The sequence below is a fragment of the Morus notabilis genome, unplaced genomic scaffold (genome assembly GCF_000414095.1).
Source record: "Morus notabilis unplaced genomic scaffold, ASM41409v2 Scaffold298, whole genome shotgun sequence".
Taxonomy (NCBI): Eukaryota; Viridiplantae; Streptophyta; class Magnoliopsida; order Rosales; family Moraceae; genus Morus; species Morus notabilis.
The window spans coordinates 348360-368851 of record NW_010359398.1 but is presented as its reverse complement, the minus strand read 5'-3'; the positions used below and the strand labels follow the sequence as shown (position 1 = coordinate 368851).

At 34.3% G+C, this 20492-nt stretch overlaps 2 protein-coding genes across 4 annotated transcripts; one reads left to right on the top strand and one right to left on the bottom strand.

The window, feature by feature from the left end:
* The first annotated feature begins 4666 nt into the window (after positions 1-4666).
* On the top strand, positions 4667-13337 carry LOC21396117. The gene is made up of 10 exons (XM_010094284.2): positions 4667-5619; positions 5742-5840; positions 6007-6209; positions 7025-7218; positions 7441-7549; positions 7682-7971; positions 8832-9254; positions 10625-10706; positions 10810-12351; positions 12980-13337. The coding sequence occupies exons 1-10, from the start codon at positions 5552-5554 to the stop codon at positions 13138-13140; spliced, it is 3171 nt and encodes a 1056-aa protein (XP_010092586.1). The 5' UTR covers positions 4667-5551; the 3' UTR covers positions 13141-13337.
* Positions 13338-15036: 1699 nt separating this feature from the next.
* On the bottom strand, positions 15037-20492 carry LOC21396116 (protein REVEILLE 5). 3 transcript variants are annotated; one of them, XM_024163096.1, is made up of 8 exons: positions 20029-20492; positions 19198-19255; positions 18801-18924; positions 18542-18730; positions 18310-18438; positions 17304-17413; positions 17114-17173; positions 15037-15475 (listed from the first exon to the last, which is right to left on the bottom strand). In XM_024163096.1, the coding sequence occupies exons 1-8, from the start codon at positions 20283-20285 to the stop codon at positions 15374-15376; spliced, it is 1029 nt and encodes a 342-aa protein (XP_024018864.1). In that variant the 5' UTR covers positions 20286-20492; the 3' UTR covers positions 15037-15373. The 3 variants fall into 3 exon arrangements, with proteins under 3 accessions (XP_024018864.1, XP_024018865.1, XP_010092585.1); XM_024163097.1 differs by having other exon boundaries at positions 17138-17173; XM_010094283.2 differs by having other exon boundaries at positions 18542-18718.

Genomic DNA, 20492 nt, shown 5'->3' with positions numbered 1-20492 from the left:
CCAAAGCAGTTCCTCCTGGCCTAGTCAATCTTCCAAATTGCTCTTTAACGACCTCAGACTTTCAAGCGCCTCATCAGATTCACCAAATTGTTGCAGTCGATCTATCTCCTTTCTAGATTCCGCTATACTCTTCTGAATATTGTTGCCCAAGTGTTCTCTGTTCCATTTCTTCGCAGCTTCTCTGGTGTGAAGGAGTCTAGCTATGAGTTGTGACGGTTGTCTAACTTGAATTGAGAGGAAGATTTGAATGTGCATTTCTAAATATTAATTCGTTCATTTCATCGATTCAAGTTTTGCTACAGTAAAAAAACTCTTAAAAACCATCGTATTTAATTTTTTTTATTATAGTAAAAGGCTCTCATATAAAATTGCATCACAATTCTAATTAAAAATTTGAATTAACGAACTAAATTAACCATAACTTTGATTTCAATTTCAATTTTAACTTCAATCTATACACTCAACTCAAATCACAAACTGTAATCGGAACACATAGTTGTATAACTCTGATTTGTAATGCAATTTTTAAAAAAAGAATAAAAAAACCTCCCTATAATCAAAAAAGTTCACCCTGAATTCTCCTAAGCCAGAAAAAAAAAAAAAAGGAAAACAAGAAACCAAAATCAACACTAGGATGATGATTCCTTCAAACACTTCCGACGTTATAAATTTTTTTGGCACCAAGAGTGATTCAACACTTCTCATCACACATATATTGCCTTGCATTAGACTTTTTTTTTTTTTTTTTTTTTTGAGAATAGCATTGCATTAAACACATAAAACCACTTTTTTTTCTTTCTTTTTCTTTTGGCTGAAGACACATAAAACCAATTGTTAAAGCATTCTATTTCCTTACATATGCAGTTTTATTTTTGGTAGATAAAATTGCGATGATGTTGACATTAACTTTTTAGGACATATTTTTGAGATTATATGCCAACAAAAAGAAAAAAAGAAGAAATAAATTGAAGTTGATCAAAATTTTAAACACTTTTGTTACAAAAACCAAATAGCACTGTATTCGATGTCTATATATTAAAAGAGTAGAAATGGAGCCTCACTGTTCCTTTTTTAGTCATCCATTTCATACCCTTTGATGCTTTGGTTTTTTTTTTTTTTTTTTTTTTTTTTTTTTTTTGTGTTTTTTTTTTGGGTTTTTTTTTTTTTTTTTTTTTTTTTTCTTCTTCTTGTGATTTTTGTTTGGGCTTTTTATGATCTCTTTTTCTTCTTTCTTTTCTTTCTCTAAATTTTATATTTTGTAATTATCCTTTTTTTATACTTTTTCTCTTCATTTACTCCAATTAATTTATATTTTCAAACGTCATCCTACTTAGATATTTATTTCCGATAATGTTTTAATATATTGTTATAGGATTAATTTTAAAAATTCCTCTCATATTATGACCTTTTAATACTTTATCCCCTAAATTTTAAAAAGTAAAATCTGTTTCATCCGAATTTTGTTCCGTTAACAAGTTTTATCTTTCTGTTACAATGAGTGACAGAATTGCCACGTGTCACTTATTTAATAAGAATTGAAAGCGCAATTACGCTTATACCCTCCTAATCAAATAATTCTCCATTTTTATTGAAAAATTTCACCATTTTCGTTCCCATTTTGCTTCTTTTTTCTTCACCTCGTTCATCCATGACTTGTTCCAGCGTATCTACCTTCTCCTCCTCCTCCTCCACCCCTCCTCCTCCTCCTCTTCCAGGCCATAACGATTTCAACGGATATTTGAATGAGAATCAACGGCGTTGTCTTCTTCGTCGACATCATCGTCGTTGCCGTTGATTTCCCCACCATGAGGACTTCTCCGGCCACCAAGATCGGCGGCCTTATTGAATGAATCCATGTTTTTAGATACAAACTATCCATTTCTTCCTGTAATACTCTTGTTTCTGAAATTCTTCTGTTTTGTTTGGAATTTCTCTGTTCCTTACTATTTACAAAGCAAAGAAATGTGGAAGATTGTAATTGTATCAGTGTTAGACAAGCCTAACATAACTAAAAGGAAAAAATGTAAGAGATAGAGAGAAAGAGAGAGAGAGAGTTGATTATTATGCAGAGCAAGAAAAGGAGAAGCTTGATTTTTCCTCATATTTTTCTTTTTTGGGGGAAAAGTTCTAACCCTAACACAACAAAAAAATCGACAAAATGGGGTTTTTTTTAACGCATTTGAGTTTTTTTAATTGCTTTTTTAATAATCTAGGATTGTTACAGGTTAATTATGATAATATCCTCTTCAGATGGGTCATATACCTGACACGTGGTGATTTTCGTCACTTATTGTAACAGAAGGATAACACTTGTTAACAGAATAAATTTTGGAAGGAACGGATGTTACTTTTTAAAATTCAAGAGGTAAAGTGTTAAAATGGTCATAGTTTGAAAGGAATTTTTGAAATTAATCCATTGTTATATTAAAAATTATTTTCACAAATTCCTTTCTAACTGTCCCACTAAAACAAAATTTCTAAATATATGCCCCTGCTCAAAATTTTTTTCACGGCCCTTTCGACTAATATTATTGTACACGTATAAAGAGCCATCATGACTTTGTTATTCCGATTTTAGTTCACTATATATTAAAAGAGTAGAAATGGGGCTCACTGTTCCTTTTGTTTTTTTTTTTCTTTCTTTTTTTTTGTGCTTTTTATGATAACCTTTTCTTCTTTATTTTCTTTCCCAAATTTTTATATTCATTTACTTATCCTTATTTTTAACTTTTTCTCTTTCATTAACTCCAATTAATTTTTTTTGAAATGTTAGTAGATATTTCTTTCTGATAGTGCTTTAATATATTGTTACATTAAAAATTATTTTCACAAATTCCTTTCTAACTATCACACTAAAACAAAATTTTAAAAATAAACCCCTACTCAAAACTTTTTCACGGCCTTCTCGACTAATACTATTGTACACGTATAAAGAGCCATTATGGCTCTGCTATTCCTTTTTTAGTCTTCTAAAGCGAGTCGTTTTGACTCTTTTCTTTTTTTAAAAATGGTTTTGGTTCTTTGCTTCTTTCAACTTTTTTTTTTTTTTTTTTTTGGTTTCTCTTTTTGTTAATTTTTTTCCCTTTTTAAACACTTGAAATTAAAAAAAAAAAGTAATGGGCTAGCAAACAACCTAGAATATGGACCTATCAAATGTACATTTTTTTTCACTTTTTATCGTAATATAAATGTTAAATTCTACCTTATTCAAATAGTAAATGTTAAATATAAAAAGAGTGAATAAGGTAGAATTTAATGCTTTTTTTTTTTCACTTTTTATTGTAGTCATTTACACACTAATTTAATGCTTTTTTTTTCTCCTCGCTCTTTTCTTTGCTTGTTTTATCTTCTATTTTAACTCCTTTATTTTTCCTCTTGTTTTCTATAACTTTTTTGGTGCTTTTTAAAAAAAAAAACTTTTTATTTCTTTTTTTGTCGTGTTAAATCCTAATCCTAAGTATATAAAAAGTAAATATTTAGTTGTTGTACATTATATGGTAGTTCAAAACAATGAATTTTAGATGCTTTATTTTTTCTTTCATTTTTAAGTTCCAATCCCTTATATTTTTCTTTTGTTATTTTATAATTTATGTCCATCCTAAAAAATATGTGGTTTTTAAAATGGTAAGTTTTTAGGTGTTTTATTTTTTTCTTTTTATTTTTAAGTTTTAACTCATTTATTTGTTTATTTGTTTATTTTATTGTCTTATAATTTAGAATGTTTCACGTATTTTTATAATTAAACATAACTTTTTCACTTAAACTGTATGCTTGTTTTTTTATTAATGTATACTTGTTTTTTTTAAATTTTAAAAATGATCTTTGAGGAATTCAAACATTATATTTTATGGAGTTAAGTGTGAAATTTTCGTTATGACAAAAATACTACTTAAGTCACGTTTATTTTACGGATTTGAGTTTTGCTACAGTAAAAAGTTCTCTTAAACAATCACATCTAACTTTTTTACTATAATAAAAAGTTCTTACATAAAATCACATCTCAACTCAAATTAAAAATTTAAATTAGCAAATTAAATAAGCCCTTACTATTTTACTACTTAATATATACTATTTTTTAATCTATAAATAAAAATCATCATCTATATTTTTTTTACTTATTCTTGTTTGTATTTTACGTTATTATGAGATATTTATTTTCTGTATTCGTATATAATTCTGAATCATAATTTTTAATTTTTTATAGTATTTTTTTATGAGAATATTTTTAAATTATGATTCGGAATGAATTAATGAATTAAAGATCCCGTTCACTTCGCTGATTCGAGTTTGTAATTTGAGTTGAGATGTGATTTTATGTGAGAGATTTTTACTGTAGTAAAAAAGTTAAATGTGATTATTTGTGAGAGCTTTTTACTGTAACAAAACTCGAATTCTAAACTTAAATTGGTGAAGTGAACGGGATTATAACTAAATTGTGAGTAAAGAAGAGAAAAAATCTTCTAAAAAATTGAACTTTAATTAAAATTTCATTCTCACGTCCTCTATTTTTACGCGCATGATAATTGGTAGTTCTCTAGCGTACACTAATAACAGATCTTCGTGCATTCACTTGCGAAACAGCGCGTGAAATTGGTTCTAAATCTTATCAATTATTATTATTATTTGTTTCTTTTTTCTTTTCATCCTCATCGATGTGAAGGTGAAGAGAGAGAAAGAATTGCAAGAGACCCCTTGCCCTGTTTGTATCTCTCTCTCTCTAACTGAAACTTTCTCTCTCTAATCGATCGAACGTTGAACCAGCTTAGAGATCGTTAACCGCAATCCTAATATCTTCACTGTTTCTCTCTCTCTCATTCGGATCCAGGTTTTCTCTTCGGAAGCTCGTGGAGAAGAAGAACTCGAAAGAGGAAAAAGAACGAAGACGAGAAAAACCCTAGAATTCGTTTATGCTTTGTTTTCATGGTATAACAGATGATTGTTAGGGAGCTACTTTTTAGTGGGAATTTAACGTGATTTTTTTTTTATTTCTAGGAGAAATATTCGAGTTTAGATTCGCAGGAATGTTGATTCTGTAGATGTACATATCTTCTTCGGAGTTTGAATTCGGAAGATTTTGGGAAAGTTAGAGCTGTTTCTGATTGTTAGGGCGTAATCAGATGGATCAAGAAATGGAATTTTCTTGGCTTTAGGGTTCGTAGTTAGTTGATTGGGATTCTGTTAATTTTGGTTTGGTCGGGATTGAGGAATCGGTTTGGATGCGTTAAAGGGATTATGAAGAGGAGAGTTTGAAATTTCTTCGTAATAAATTGTGTGGTTTACTTTACCAAAATGATTTTACTGGATTCGAAGAAGGAACTAGAATAATAGATTTGAGTACATGTATTTAGGCTTTGGAGCTTTTTGTCGAGATAGAAAGTTGATTTTGGATGGTGATTGCTTGAGATGGTTTCTGGATTTTCGCCAGTCGATTCGGCTTGAGTTGTGAGTTCGTGAAAGTTGGTTTTCAGTTTTCACGATTTAGAGTGCTAATCATTAAGCACAAGCTAATCGGCTTTCATTCGAGTGTTGTTTGTTTGAAGAATTTTGCAAAATGAGCTCAGAGGATGATGAAAAACACTTACCAGACCAGTTTATCGAATTGAACGACGAAACACATAAGTAATACACTTGGGGGTTTTTTTTTCCTGTAATTTGGTTTTGTTTATGTGGGCTTTGACCTTCAATATTTCGTTATTCTTAACTATTTTGTTCCTTTTTTTCTTTTTGGTTGAATGCTTCAGGAAGTTAAGAATTTCATACACGAGAGATTTCCTGTTGTCATTAAGCGAGTTAGATGTTTGCAAAAAGTTGCCTAGTGGGTTTGATCAGTCACTTTTAAGGTAAGAAGATCTCTCTGAGAACGATGAATGATGATCTTCTTATGCATATTTTGTTTCTTCATGTAGTGGGAACTGAGTAAAATATAGTTTAGTGCTGCTTTGTTTGTGAAGCATGTTGTGGCTTGGTCTTAATGCTTGTATTTTCTTTTTTTCTTAATTAAATCAGTGAATTTGAGGATGCTTCCCAGGACCGGCAGAGAACTTCTGGTGGTTTATCATTAAATAGTTTCAGGCGTAACGAGTATGGTTCATCCCCACCCACTAGAGGTGATTCGTCTAGTTATTCTCGGGGAATTCATGGAAGATGGGAAAGTCGTTCTTCCGGAAAAAGTGACAGGGATAGCGACTCCCAATCTGACTGGGATGCGGGTAAGGTTTTAGATAAAGCTATGCTGATACTGTTGTGATTTCTCCAAGCATATATCTGACTATTTGCTGTTTAATTCTGTTTATACTCCTATATAAGGGTGAAACTATGTTTGGCATGATTTTTTATTCCTTTGTGGTAGTATGGCTACGCCAGTCATTATGTTTGGCATGAGTTTCTCATCGGTTCTTCTGATTATCATTAGTGTTTTGTCCTGAAGAATCTCTTGGCGGTCAACATATTATGGCGTAGCAATAATTAAATTGATGATTTTATCTGTTTCTAAAAGTGTTATATTGATGCTTTCACCATCAAGAGGAGAAGTTGCATACTTGCATTCAGCCAACATATCCTTCCATGAAAATAAAATTAATTTCTAAAAAAGACAGCCATTGACAAATATATCCAGCACGGACAATGGAGGTTGTTAGCAACAGTGCTTACCAGAGCTCACGTGTTTAGTGGCCGAATAACTATAAGAAAGCTTATTATTAAACCAACCAATAGGTTACTTCGAAATGATGATGATGATGATGATGATGCCCAGACTCTGCAATTGTTGGTGAATAATTAAAGATACGCGCACCCTCTCACTTGAAGGTGTATAAGTTGGCAACCAATTTATACACTTTGCCCATCTTAATTTTTACTGGAGAATTCTTAGACTTCTTCTATGGTATGTAGTAGAAGCTATGCTCAATCTGTCAGCAGCATCATTGCCCATCTTAACTTATATCGTGCTAGACTGTTTTCATAAAGCATTTGATCTGTGGAATTCTTTTTTTATACCTATTGGATTTATCTTATTTATATGCAGATTCTGGAAGACGATATGGCAACCAACCTAGGCGGCCTTGGCAGGTTCCTGAGCATGATGGGCTTCTAGGCAGTGGTTCATTTCCAAGACCTTCTGGGTATGCTGCAGGGGCATCGGCAGCAAAGGTTAGACCAAATGAAAACTACCAGCTCAGCAGAAGCAATGAACCATATCAACCTCCACGCCCATATAAGGTTTGTATTTTCTATTCATTTACTTGTGAAAAAGATTTCAAATTACAACTTCAAGCCGGAAAAAGTCCGAAACAATGATTGTGATTTAAATTTTGTGACACTTCCAGTTTGATTTTATCTGTTGAATGTGTATAATGCAATTCTGCAGATGATTAATCTTGGAATAAAAATCATTTCGGATAGACCTCCCTTGATGTCCCATTTTTGTTAACCGATTTTCAGGCTGTACCTCACTCACGGAGGGAAACCAACGACTCATACAATGATGAAACATTTGGTTCTTCCGAGTGTGCAAGTGAGGATAGAGCAGAAGAGGAAAGAAAGAGAAGAGGTAATTGTTATTATCTATATTCTCGCCCTTTTTTTTTTTTTTTTAAACAGTCTTACAGACTTCTATAGTTGGCCATATATGGTTTTTTCTCTCAATTGAAAATGAGTTTACATATGACAACTTTCCTCGCAGCTTCTTTTGAATTGATGAGGAAGGAACAACATAAATCATTTCAAGAAAAACAGAAATCGAATCTTGATAAGAATAAAGATGATTTCGACTTTTCTACCCTGATTGAAGAGTCAAAGGATGACAAGAGATCTGTGAAGAGAAGCAGCGAGTCAAATCTGGCTTCAGGTCATGATCCTGAAAAATATTCTGCTCCTTCACAAATTCCTGCATCCAGACCACTTGTACCCCCAGGTTTTACCAGCACAATTTTGGATCGAGCAAAATCTTTAAACCATTCCCATGAAGCGGAGGTAAGTCATGTATCTGGAAGTTGGTTAGTCATGGATGTTAACTTTTGCTTTAAGTAGAGTGTAGCTTTGGGATTCTTATATAAATCACAGTGAATCATATCTGGGTTCTCATCCTTTTATTTGATTGTGACATGTTATTCATATTTCCTTAAAACTTGAAACTCACAACCGTGACTTGTTTTCAGTGTAACAGTTTATTGAGATTAGTTGATGTATAAAAGCCACACGCTGTACATGGTTATTCATATAGTTGAGATTAATTGAACTTTGTAAACTCATTCCTCCTGTGTAACTGGAAAGTTCTTAGAAACGAATAATCACACGTAAATGAGGAGTTTGCAAATTTTATTTGTTAGCTGGGAATCTTGAGGGATTCAGTGGTTATTATTTGTTTTTTTTTTTCTTTCTCCCTTTCTGTTCTTACTAGATTTTATACGCTCAAGATCTCTAAGCCTTTGTGCTGCTACTTTTGCATACATATATATTGGAGATCAGTGCTTCATACACACAAGGTTCTGTTTATAAAATTTCTTACATTATTAATGGGGATTTTGATTTTAGAGAAATCATTTTAAACCATAGGAAAATTCAAAGTTCCGTTATTCACCTATTTTATTGTTAGGAACATTCTCTAGTTCAAGAACTTTAGTCGCTTGTACCTTGCTTTGCTTTAATAATGGTAAACTTATCTGTATTTTGTAATATAGTTATGATTGTTGATCATTACAGTGTGTAATCTAGCTTCTCCCTCTTGATGAAGTAAGCTTTCGTAAATAGTGAACCTATGCTGAGAATTATATTTTATCCCCTGTCATAGTTTACTTTCCTTTACTCACGGCACTTCTTTTACTTATCTGTAGGTTGGAAGTCTTGAAAGTGAGGACAATCTTTTGCATGGAAGAAGCAACACTGTTGTAAACTCAACTTCTAATGATCTAGAGGACAAACAATTAGCTGAAGAAATAGATTTAAGGAAGCAAAAGCATGAAAGTGTGAGTAGCCATGCTTCAATTAATAATCAAAACAGAAAGGGTCCAGGTTTATCATCTTTCTTAGATGCTTCTGATAAAACAGTTGGCACTAGTAATATATTGCGCGACAAAACTCATGCCTCACAAGTGTTTGAAGCTTCAAGCACTAATGAAGTTGAGCTTAATGTTGAGAAGGTAAATGGGTCTTCAGTTTTGGGTGAGTCCAATCAGGGTCATCCTACCTCAATCCTAGATAAGCTTTTTGGCAGTGCGTTAACACTGAGTGTTGCTGGCTCCTCCAGTGTTCTTGAGGTAGTTTCTATATCTAATTGAATCTGTTCTTTACGATTTGTATTTAATTTCTCTTTAACCATTATATATTGTTATTCACAGTATTTTTTTATATATTAATAAATAGTACTTGTTGCAAGTGTTCCTATTATTTACAGCTATAAGTTGTTTTAAATTACAAGTATATTTTTCTCTTTTTGCCATTGTGATGGATGTTCTCATTGTTCTTTAGTTCTTTTTATAACTAATGCTATGTTTGGTAGAGGTGAAAAGTGGGAGGAAAGAAAAGAGTGGAGGGATTTTTGAAGAGAAAATATAATTCTAGATTGTTTAGTAGGAAGGAAAAGGGAAGGGAAGAGAAAAGTAGAGAAAAAAAAGGACCCATGTCTCCCACCATTTTTTACCTCTCCAAAAGTGGAGAGATTTTTGGAGAGAACCTGTCATCCTTGCATTAATATTTAAATTACCTCTGTCCTTAGTTCTAAATTATAGTTGTATATTAAGAAGCTGAAAATTATAACTATATTGTTAGGATCCTAGACTCAAAAGCAATGATATACCAGCAAGAATTGGAACGGGAACCAACTAATAGCTTCTTTATTGAATATTAATCAATTTACTAACATCAGTGAGCTCAACGAAGCTCCAAATCGGCAGGAATGGAAAATACAGGAAAATAAAGATAGAGAGGGATTTTCGAGGAACCCCACAACCTCCCAAGCTAACAGCCGAAGCACCCCAAAGGCCTCGATCCTTCCCCAAATACTCTCCCCTCCTCTAACCAACTTCCCACGTCAGCAACTCCCACCTTCAGCCAAACTCAAATCCCCAGAAGAGCCATCCACGCTCACCAAGCCCACTTCCTTGGGCTGAACTTCACTATTCGGGCCTGGGCCCATAGCATCCCCCCGCTCGGCCCTCCTTACATAGACTTTCCGTACTGGAGGTCTAACATATATTAAATAATTGGCAAAATAGTGATTAGTCGAACACCCATTTTCTTTCATCATATCTCTCACTAAACAAGATAAGGGAAAACCAACTTTCTTCTTCTCATTCACATTTTCTCTCCCTTTTGTGTTTTTTCTCCGTCCCTTCTTCCTTCTGTCTTAATCAAACAGGGCATAAAGGTTAATTCTATTGTCTTCTTGTATCAAGCCTACATGAGACCTCCATCTACATTTGTCCCTGCCAAGGATACAGTGTCAAAATGATATGTCATGTGTATATAGTCCTTACCAAGTGATTTGAAAATCATGTTGTTGGGTCATGTATGCATTGATTACATGCATTGATCTATATGCCTTGCTTTTTTGAGTCCATGCAACTTTATTGGCTTTAAGTCATTAGAAATGTTTGAGATTGACTAGTCTCTTTTGCTTCCATGATAGCATCATAATAATGAAGTAGACAAGGCACAGAGCCCTCAAATCGCCCAATCTTCGAAATTCGCCCATTGGTTCAAGGAAGAAGGTTTGCTACTATTAATATTGGAGTCAAGTTTTCTATGCTTCAAACTTGAATTGTTTTTACTTGAAGCACTAACAAATGTTTTGTTGTTTCCATTTTATTGCAGAAAAGAAACCAGGCAATGATCAGTCATCTGGGCGGCCAAATGACTTGCTGTCTTTGTTAGTTGGCAGTGAAAAAGATGGATCCCGAGTTTCTGGGAGTAAAAATGAGAAAAGTTTACCCAACTTTCCCTTGCAAAACTCTGAAACTGCAGACAAGCTTGTGACATCGGATGTTATATCTGCTCCAGTAGGTAGTTTTGACAAGTTGTTCAAGGATAATAAACCAGAGCCAGTTTCTGCAGTCCTTACATGTGAAGATCTTGAACAGTCGATCCTGTCAGAAATTAGCGAAAATGGTTCAGTCGCACTGGTACCTGTTCAGAGCTGGACTGACCCTGATGGAAAGACTGAGCCGCCAAAAGCTGATAATCTTGCATCCCAGCACCTCCTTTTGTTACTACACAAGGGGACTACTGTGAAAGACGCGGAATCATCCTACAATCTAGACACCTTATCTTCTGACAATCTTCACGACATTGAAGAAGCTACTATTGCCACTGCACTTCATAGCTCAAGTGAGGCTAAAGCCGAAAATATTTCTCACTCAGCAAAGTCTCTTACTCTTGAAACACTTTTTGGGTCTGCTTTTATGAAGGAGTTGCAATCAGTTGGAGCTCCAGTTTCCAGCCAAAGGGGCTCTATTGGACCTGCAAAAGTTGATGTTTCTGAACCCCATGGATTTCCTTTTCCTGTGGCGGATAATCTCCTTCCTTCTTCAAATGACATTGGATTTAGCACTCCTGCTCATGAGAGTGGTGTTCTGACAGCAAATAAAAGGAAGCAAACCAAAATCGATCAGATTGAGGAGCAATGGTTAAGCTTCGATGACACTCAAGCTGAAATAAATACGTCACAGCTTCGAGCCAACTTTGGGTCTAAGGTTGGTGGCTTTGATGTGCCTGCTGATGTTCGGTTTCCTGAAGAAGATAGCTTGATTACCTCTAGTGATCCTCTAAACCTTGAAAACTTTATGCCGCCTGGAAGTATGGTTAAATCCGAGCTGCTGTCCTCTTCAAATGTACCAGTTGACTATGCTGAAAAGTTAGCAACCTTCAATTCTGCCTTCAGAGATGAAAGATCTATCCGGGGAGGTCAAGAACCCCCATTTCTTCGTGGTCCTTATGATATGAGGGAGTCCAGCAATCCTTATCAGAATCTTAATATTCAACCATCTTTTCCACAGCATCATCCTTCCCAACTGAATAACAACATGGGACCATTGTTCCATCATTTAGATTCTCATCCTGTTAATATCAATTCCCAAATGAAGTTTATGGCTCCAGAAGCTGTAACCCATCACGATCCTCCCCAAAATCACCAAATTCCTATGAATATGCTTCGTCCGCCCTTTCATAGTTCCGGATTATCTGGATTTGATCAGCCCATTCATCACCCTATGCTGCAGCAGATGCACATGCAAGGCAATTTCCCACCTAACCTGCTTCAAGGTTTACCCAGGGGTCCATCACTACCTCCTCATCTTAACCGGAGTGCGCCAATGTCTGCTCATCCAAACTTCGCTAGTCTTGGGATGCCGCAGCCAGGTAAAATGTTGCCTGCACAAATCTTGTTCCCTCTTTCCGATTTTAAATGAGTCATCATTTTGTTTATGTTCTATTGCATTGCATTGTTCCAGTGGCTTTCGCAGGTTTTTTCCACTTAATTTTCATTCTAGTTAAATCCTTCGTTGACATGTGCTTAAATTCTTACCAATGGCCGTACCTGGAATTGTCTTTTCTTTGAATGATTTGAGACCAAGTATGTGGCCTTTCAAAGTTTCTCCTCTCCAAGTTTCCTTTCCAAGTTCCAAAAACTTGCACGCCTTTCTCCCTTTTGAAGTGACAATTAAGTTCATTGATGAAACACCTTAAATAATTTCTGTTTCCCAGAAGCGCACATATCTTGCTATTATCTTTATTTACAAGATTTCGTTCTTTACCGTCGTCTCCTATATGAACTAAGCGAAATAAACTTTAGTAAATTATAAACTTTGGTTCAGACTATGTGACTGCTTATGTAGGTTAGGTTTGTCTACCTACAATTTAGCTCGTTTGTGAATTTCATGGAGCTGAATTTTAGGGACTATTAACATCTGGTCATGACTTGTGTTGTGCCAGAATTACATTCATTCTTATTGCGCTCTTTGTTTATTGTTATTCTTGTAATTTTCAGCTCATGATGTTGTTGGGGGAAGCAATCATCCAGAGGCATTTCAAAGGCTTGTCGACATGGAACTTAGGTCGAATGCAAAGCAGGTTCATCCTTTTGCAAGTGCTGGACAAAGTCATGGGATATACGGTCACGAGCTGGACATGGGTCTTGGGTTTAGATAGCAGAATTGTGCTTGTGCTTGTGTATATCACTGTATTCTCACCGTCTTCTGCTCGGATCTTCAACTCCTATCATGGGAGATGTTTCTTTCTTCTTTTTCGGGGTTGGGGTGGGAGTAGAAGGGAGGAGGGCATGTGTTTCCTTTTTAAGCAGGATTGGTGGCACCAGTGTAATTAATGGATTTTTTTTTTTTAATTTTCACAATCGGCATATTTACTGCATTCCGTTGATTTCTTCGTTTAATTTGGAAACTGAAGTGAGATAATAATCAACATAAAAATATCGGTATCAATTCAAATATCAATAATTAAAGGGAGGAAATTTCGACAGATCGGTGAAAATTGATAATTAACATTACATACATAAAGTAGGCAAAATTATAAAATACTATGATGAATATACAAAGTAATAAATGGTATACAAGCAATGTAGAATGAGTATATATGTATTTTGTTATAATTAAAGAAATGTTTTAGAATATCGATTTGAACTTTTCTCAATCTATACTAACAATAAAAGTGCTGCTAAATCCGTGCGAATTGATTTGGGTTGAACTAAAAGGGAAAGGAGAGAGATACTCAGTGTGTGAGTGAATTTTTACTTTATTCATGATTAATGTCTTTTTTGTTCAAATAATTATATTAGAAAAAGAGTATTAATTAAAGAATAAGAGTAAAAATTTAAATTTATGTTAAGTTTGATAATTTTCTCTCCAAGGTAATTGGTCTATTGGCAATTAAGAGACTTGCCCAATAAATCAGTGGGAATAATTTCAATATAATTTGGGATTAACTCCAAAAATTCCCCCTAAATTACACTCATGTAATACTTTGTTTCCTAATCTTTAAAATGTAACATCTGTTCCCTCTAAATAATGAAATATTAACAAAAAAAAGCCTTTCTATTAGGTTTTTAAAAACTGATATTTAATTTGTTATTTTGAGAGTATTTTGATAATTTTATGATTTAAAATTTAATTTGAATCTAAACTAATTTAAATATTAAAATTTTTATTCTACAAAAAAAAAATCATAATTTTTTTAACTTACATTCAATCAATAATGAATGTATCACAATTAAAAGTTCAAATTCAAATTAATTTTAAATTCAAACTAAAATTTTAAATCATTGAGCTACCAAATATCTTAAAATGATAAATTACATGTCAATTTTCTTTAAAAAAAACCTGACGGAGGGATTTTTTTTATTAATATTTTATTATTTAGAATGATCGAATGTTACGTTTAAAAAGATCAAAAGGAATCCTATATTTGTATAACATGTGTAATATTGTTGAAGATGAAGCGAATGTTCTTTTTAACACTACCATAAATCCCATTTTACACCAAAAGACAAGAAATTTCAACTTACATATACGAAGAATAATTACGTAAAAGGTACCTCGTCTCCTTTCCATATTGTTTCAGTAGGAATCTATTTGAGGATTTTTTTTTTTTTTGTTGTTTTATTAATTATTATTTTGATAATTAGGTAGTAGGAATCTATTTGAGGATTTTTTTTTTGTTGTTTTATTAATTATTATTTTGATAATTAGGTAGTCTAAATCACTTGAGAGACGTTTGGTTAGAGAATTCAAATCATGATTCATAGTTCACTACAGTATTTTCTCTCATAAAAATACACGTAAATTAAAAATAGTTCTAATCACATGATTCTAATTCATAAACTAAACGTCTCCTTAGTCGAGCAACGATTCACAACATACCACATTCCAGAAACCAATTTACAAGATTCCATATCAGGAGGAACTGCAACCCTTTATGGCAGGTACTTGTTCTTTTTCTATTATTAGGCTCCAACTACGCAGCCCACAAAACAAACTTCTGATAGCAATCCATCTAATTTAAACACAAATATAGCAAATTTCACAAACCATATACAATCAAACACCTGATGGCGATACACTCATACCTCTATACAAGATAAGCCTCTGAAACAAATCTAGTACAAGTGAAGTAGATAATTTACTACTATCCCTACATTACTGGAAGACAAAAGGACACAGTATATACATGATAAGACACAAAAATGAAGCTGGTCCCTTTACAAGCTTCACTTCACCATGAGAGACCCGTGGCTACTTAAACCTCAACTATTCAAACATATATACAGAGTGTTAATGCTGTTGTTGTTGTTAGAAAACACATCTCATAGCTAGTTCCTTTATCCTGGCAGATGGAACTTGGAGAGCAGCGAGTTACAAACGTCGACTTCTTAAGCCGATAGGATCACATTCTCCGATTTGAAAGGGAAGCTACACGCGCCAACGGTTTTGGCCCTTTCCGCATCAGCATCATAAGATGAAAGCAACCTTCTCTGCAATGATACCAAAAATAATGAGAAACTCAAGACTTTATAATCTACTAAACTGGAATGCTATGTCAAAGGTAAAGAAAGGTGAAAGCATGTAAAGGCTATGAAGGATTACATAAAATTTTAAGCAAGATGCAAGATGCAAAAGACGCAGGAAAAATAATCAAAGTGCATCAACTTCAAAATCAGCACTCTCAATGCAAGATGCAAAAGAGGTAGGAGAAAGGACAAATTCCAACAAAATGAAGAGGCAGCACTTCATCCTGCTGGGAAGAGGCATATGCAAATCATCAAATCAGCCCATCCAATGATGACATTTCACTTCTTAATGGCGTGGACATGATAAGAATCCCTCCATAACCATAAGGAGTCTAAAAGCATGCTTAAAATGCAGACCAAGGGCAAACTAAGCGGAAAGCTCCCAATTTAAATTGCGACTGAGATAATTTCTTTTTGACGAGAAACGTAGAAAGATTTCATAACAAAATGTCGCGAAAGAACAAACGAGAATAGGAGGATATCTGCCAAGAAGCAAAGGAAAGAATCATACTTCTATGCAGCATTACGCTTGACAATGATATAAGGGGGATCTTGATTATAAATAAATAATATAAAAAAGGATAAAGGAGGGACAGTAAAGCGAGCATTCCATCTCGCATCTCATGCATATGTTGCATTGTTTATCAATGATTAATAATAATGATAATGATTTTAGCTTCAGAATGGCTGGTGGGGGACTTAAATGCGAGCCAGAGTAAAGATTGGGTACGGGACAATACTATCAACCTAGAGCTGCACGAATCATTTTGTTACTAGCTAGTGTACGGAGTAAATTTGCTAAAACTTATGTATTAAAACCTGAACCAAGTTCAATTGACAAAGTGTTCAAACGGTCCAACACTTGTACAAAAACAATGCGACATAATGCACCAAAAGAAGTTCAGTTTGGCAGCCAGCCAAACAAAGACAAGTCTGAATAGGCAATAGCTGTAATCTGTGCGGCTGAGTGTGTTTATTTGGAGGGAGCGACAGGAGGAGGGAGGGAGTCTGCCTTTGGACCCACCAAATTCAATCGTTCCATTGGAAGGAGTCAAGACCTTAAAGTCTAAAAAGACTATTTTACCTTCCAAAAGGATTAACAAATAATAAAATAGGCGATATAGCAACTAGACAAACAGCTACTTTCCATCTTTCTCCTCTCCATACTTCACATTCCCCATCCTGCCAATCTATTCATGCTTTCTACTCTCCGTCCCTCCAAACCAAACGGAGCCTTAAACTTGGCACCTCGTTGCAAAACTTTCACAGAAAAGTAAAAAAAGTACTAGACTTTCAGACGACATGCAGAATGTTTCATGGCCTACTTTATTCTAACAGCAACCAATATAACATCTCCTAAACAAGGATAACAGCTTGATAATAATGGGAGAGTTGAAGCCATTTTTTGTTTTGTTTCTGTTTGTTTAAAATATAAGAAAAAAATACTTGGTCACCCCTACAGGAGAAACATATTTTAAGTCATGACATGACATTGAGCACAAAGCCACATGAAAAAAATACAATCTTAATGCACTACATGCATTGTGCCATCAAGCTATAATAATGCTTAAAAATGGCAATGTTAAGGGAAACAAAACTCACATGATGCTCAAACTCCGGACTCACCAAATTAATTGAGAGGTTCCGCATCAACAACAGCGCCTGGGAAAAGACCAGATAAATCATTTGCCTCAGGAAATAGAAAACGAGACAATATAAAATATAGGATTTTCTTTTTAATAAATAAAAAATGACTTGGTAAATCCAAATTAATGGTATCTAAATAACATACCGTTTCCAAATTTATTGGATTCATTTGTTTCAATCTCTGCAAGTGACCAGTCTCATTAGGGTCAAAGACACTGCCAATGAAACTATACACTTGAGCAAAATCCGGCATAACTGCAAAATCATGAACTAAAGTTAGTTACCAATTGAAGTATTAAAAGTTTCCAAGAAAGACTCCAGAAGTGTATAGAATACAATACATATTAGTACTTTATCGAACATATGGACCACCGTTGTAGATGAAAGGCAAAATATCGTTTAATTGATTGAAGGCATACAACACTATAATATTTGATGCAGAACTAGGGGAATTGATGTAGAATTAGGGGAAGAAAGGGAAATAGAGAATACAATGAGGGAGAATTTAGAGAGAATGAGGGAAACAGCAGAGAAATTAGGAGAATTAGGAGAAGCATGAGGGAGAGAGTAATTCTGAAAATTCAATATTCATTTCATAGTCTGAATTATCTTCTAACAAAGTAGCCAATTGTAGGCTAATTACGTTATCAAAATTGGAAACTAAATATCCTAAATTAAATGCATTAAAGCAGAATAAAAAATCAATCCTGATCAACCAAATGAATTCCCCGATCAAGGAAATCAATCCCAACAAATCCTAATTAATGTGATCTGGCATCATTATTCTTCTTCTTTAGTGTAAAATGAGATGATCAACTTCATGGGCAGCATTATTTATCAAAACAAAATGCACATATTCATAGCATGAAGATCAGAGAAACTTTGTCAAGAAAACGACATGAACTTTGTAGCTAATTCATTTAAGACAAACGAGACAATTTACGATAACTAAGGGCCAAAGAGAAATGACAAATTTGTCATTCAAATATGAAAGTTAAAGTCTGAAGGCCCGTATTCAATCTCACCCTATTTAAGAGGCTAGCAAAAAGGTCACCAGTTTATGCTTTTTTCAATGAAGTATACTCGCATAAGTTTATAAACACGCATATTTTTCAATATCATTAAACGAAAAATTTAAAAAGATCAGTTACCTCTCATCGTCTTGGAGTGTAACCTAGGATCAATTGTTTCACTGGTTTGCCGAGTCCTTGGAGTGCTTTCAGTACTACTGCTATAGCAGGAATTATTGGCAGCACCTGGAACAAATAAACCTCCATCATCTGAAAAAACAACATAATTACTGTCACAAACGGAGTTATTAAATTTAAATGGGCTATGAAGCCAAAATTTAGACAGTAAAAATAGAGTAGAATCAACTGAAACCTTTGGTCACTTGTGCGACATTGACTGGTGGCACCGAACCATAATTCCAAGAAGACAATGTGGCACTGGTTACGGGATTTCCAAGCACAGATGATGAATCTGGCCTGTATATATATTCAGGCTCCAGCGAAGCAGTGGAGGATTGAAATGGCCCAGTAAGATGAGCAACATTTGGAGCTGCCAGAAATGCTAATGAGAAGTAAGTATTGAAGGAAGAAAAAAGTACGCATATGTTAACATAGATATCAACTACACGCACCATTTTTAGGGGCTTTTTGTGGGTACGGGTGAGCAGCTTTCCGCTTTGGTCGAGGGGGAGGTACATGTTCACTGGTCCCACTCTTCTGGACTTTCAGAAAGTACTTTTGTGCATGGCTACGTATCTATCAAAGTACACAAAAGTTAAAAGACTGCAAAAACTAAATGCTCAAAAACAAAGACAATGGTAAGCAGAAAGTAGGCACAAGATCTCCATGTAGCTCTAAGGTTATGGCTCCAACAAGTAGAACTATTACAAATATAGCCAGGATACACTAGAAATAGTCAATAAAGTATTCTGCCATGAACCACAGCTTTCATTGAGAGAAGTTACAAAGAACTTTCAAACTTCGAGCACAGAAGTACGCCAACCTCTACACAGAGGATAAGAAAAGTACCTGAATAACTGTTTTTGAACCAATAAATGCTTCAATCTTCTTCCAGTCACGATCAAATCTGAACAAGTCGAGCAAAAAATAACCAAAAAAAAAAAAACGCTTTAATCAATACGCATGACCTATAGGCTATAAGCTATAACAACTATACAATAGAAAAATCACACAGTGGGTGGCTCATTAGTTTTCAATTTACATTTTGTCAAATATTAAGAGGAGATTATGAATCATAGATCCTAATGAAATAATGAATAATTTTAAAATCTGATCAAACAAAATAAGAGACTGAAATAAATAAATAAATAAAGCTGTTTCACTTGAGCATTATTGTGGATGTGCTATTCATTTCGTATGAAAGAGATGGATTTATCTAAGCACTATTATTACTTTCAAATAGTCTACATAAACGCTTACTTGGTTGTGAATAGCAATGAACTTTTAATGGATAAACAAAAATTCTAGAAAATCTCGCCATACCAAGAGCAAAGTTTTACTCTACAAAAAATATTGCATTTTATTTACAAACCTAAATAAATAAATAAATAATAAAAAAGATACAATCTCACGATATACCACACCAGTTTATTGCTTAAATTTACTGACATTTCATTTCCTCAATCCAAAAGCCGTCCTATAAATAGCTTTAGATTATTAGCAATTATCAAACAAAACCCCAAAACCAAAGTATCAGATCAAAAATACCCAAAAAAAATAAAACCTACTTCTCAATGGCTTATCAATCAAAGCGAAAAAGGAAAAATATTTTTCATCAATTATCGCACATAATTCACACACAAAAAAAAGAGAATTTGTATATACTCATCGCCGACTTACAATTGGAGAGCTTCTAGAAACTTGTCGTGCTCTTGCTCCGTCCAGCTCTCTCTAGACTTCGTGATCGTGTACGGCTTCCGGATCTTCTTGCTCGGATCCTCCGTCAACGGCGCCGAATTAACAGCCGCCGTCGCCGAACCCGCCGATAAGTTTGCCGGCGCCGTCGGCGGAGGCATGGAATTGAGGCCCGGGAGGCCCATATTCATGGGATTGAAGAAGTGAAACCCTTGCGCTGGGTTCGGATTCACGGACACCATAAACACCCCTTCAAAGCTTTACTCCAGAAAAAGCAGACAGGAAACCAAACCACCACACAAAAAAACTGCTTTCAATAAATTGACAAAGAAAATGTTTTGTTTTTTGCAAAGTTCGAGTTTTTATTTTTATTTTCCGTTGTAGTAATCTGTGAGCTTTGTTTTGCTGATTTGTGGGGTTTCTTTGGAAAGTCGGACAATGACAACTAC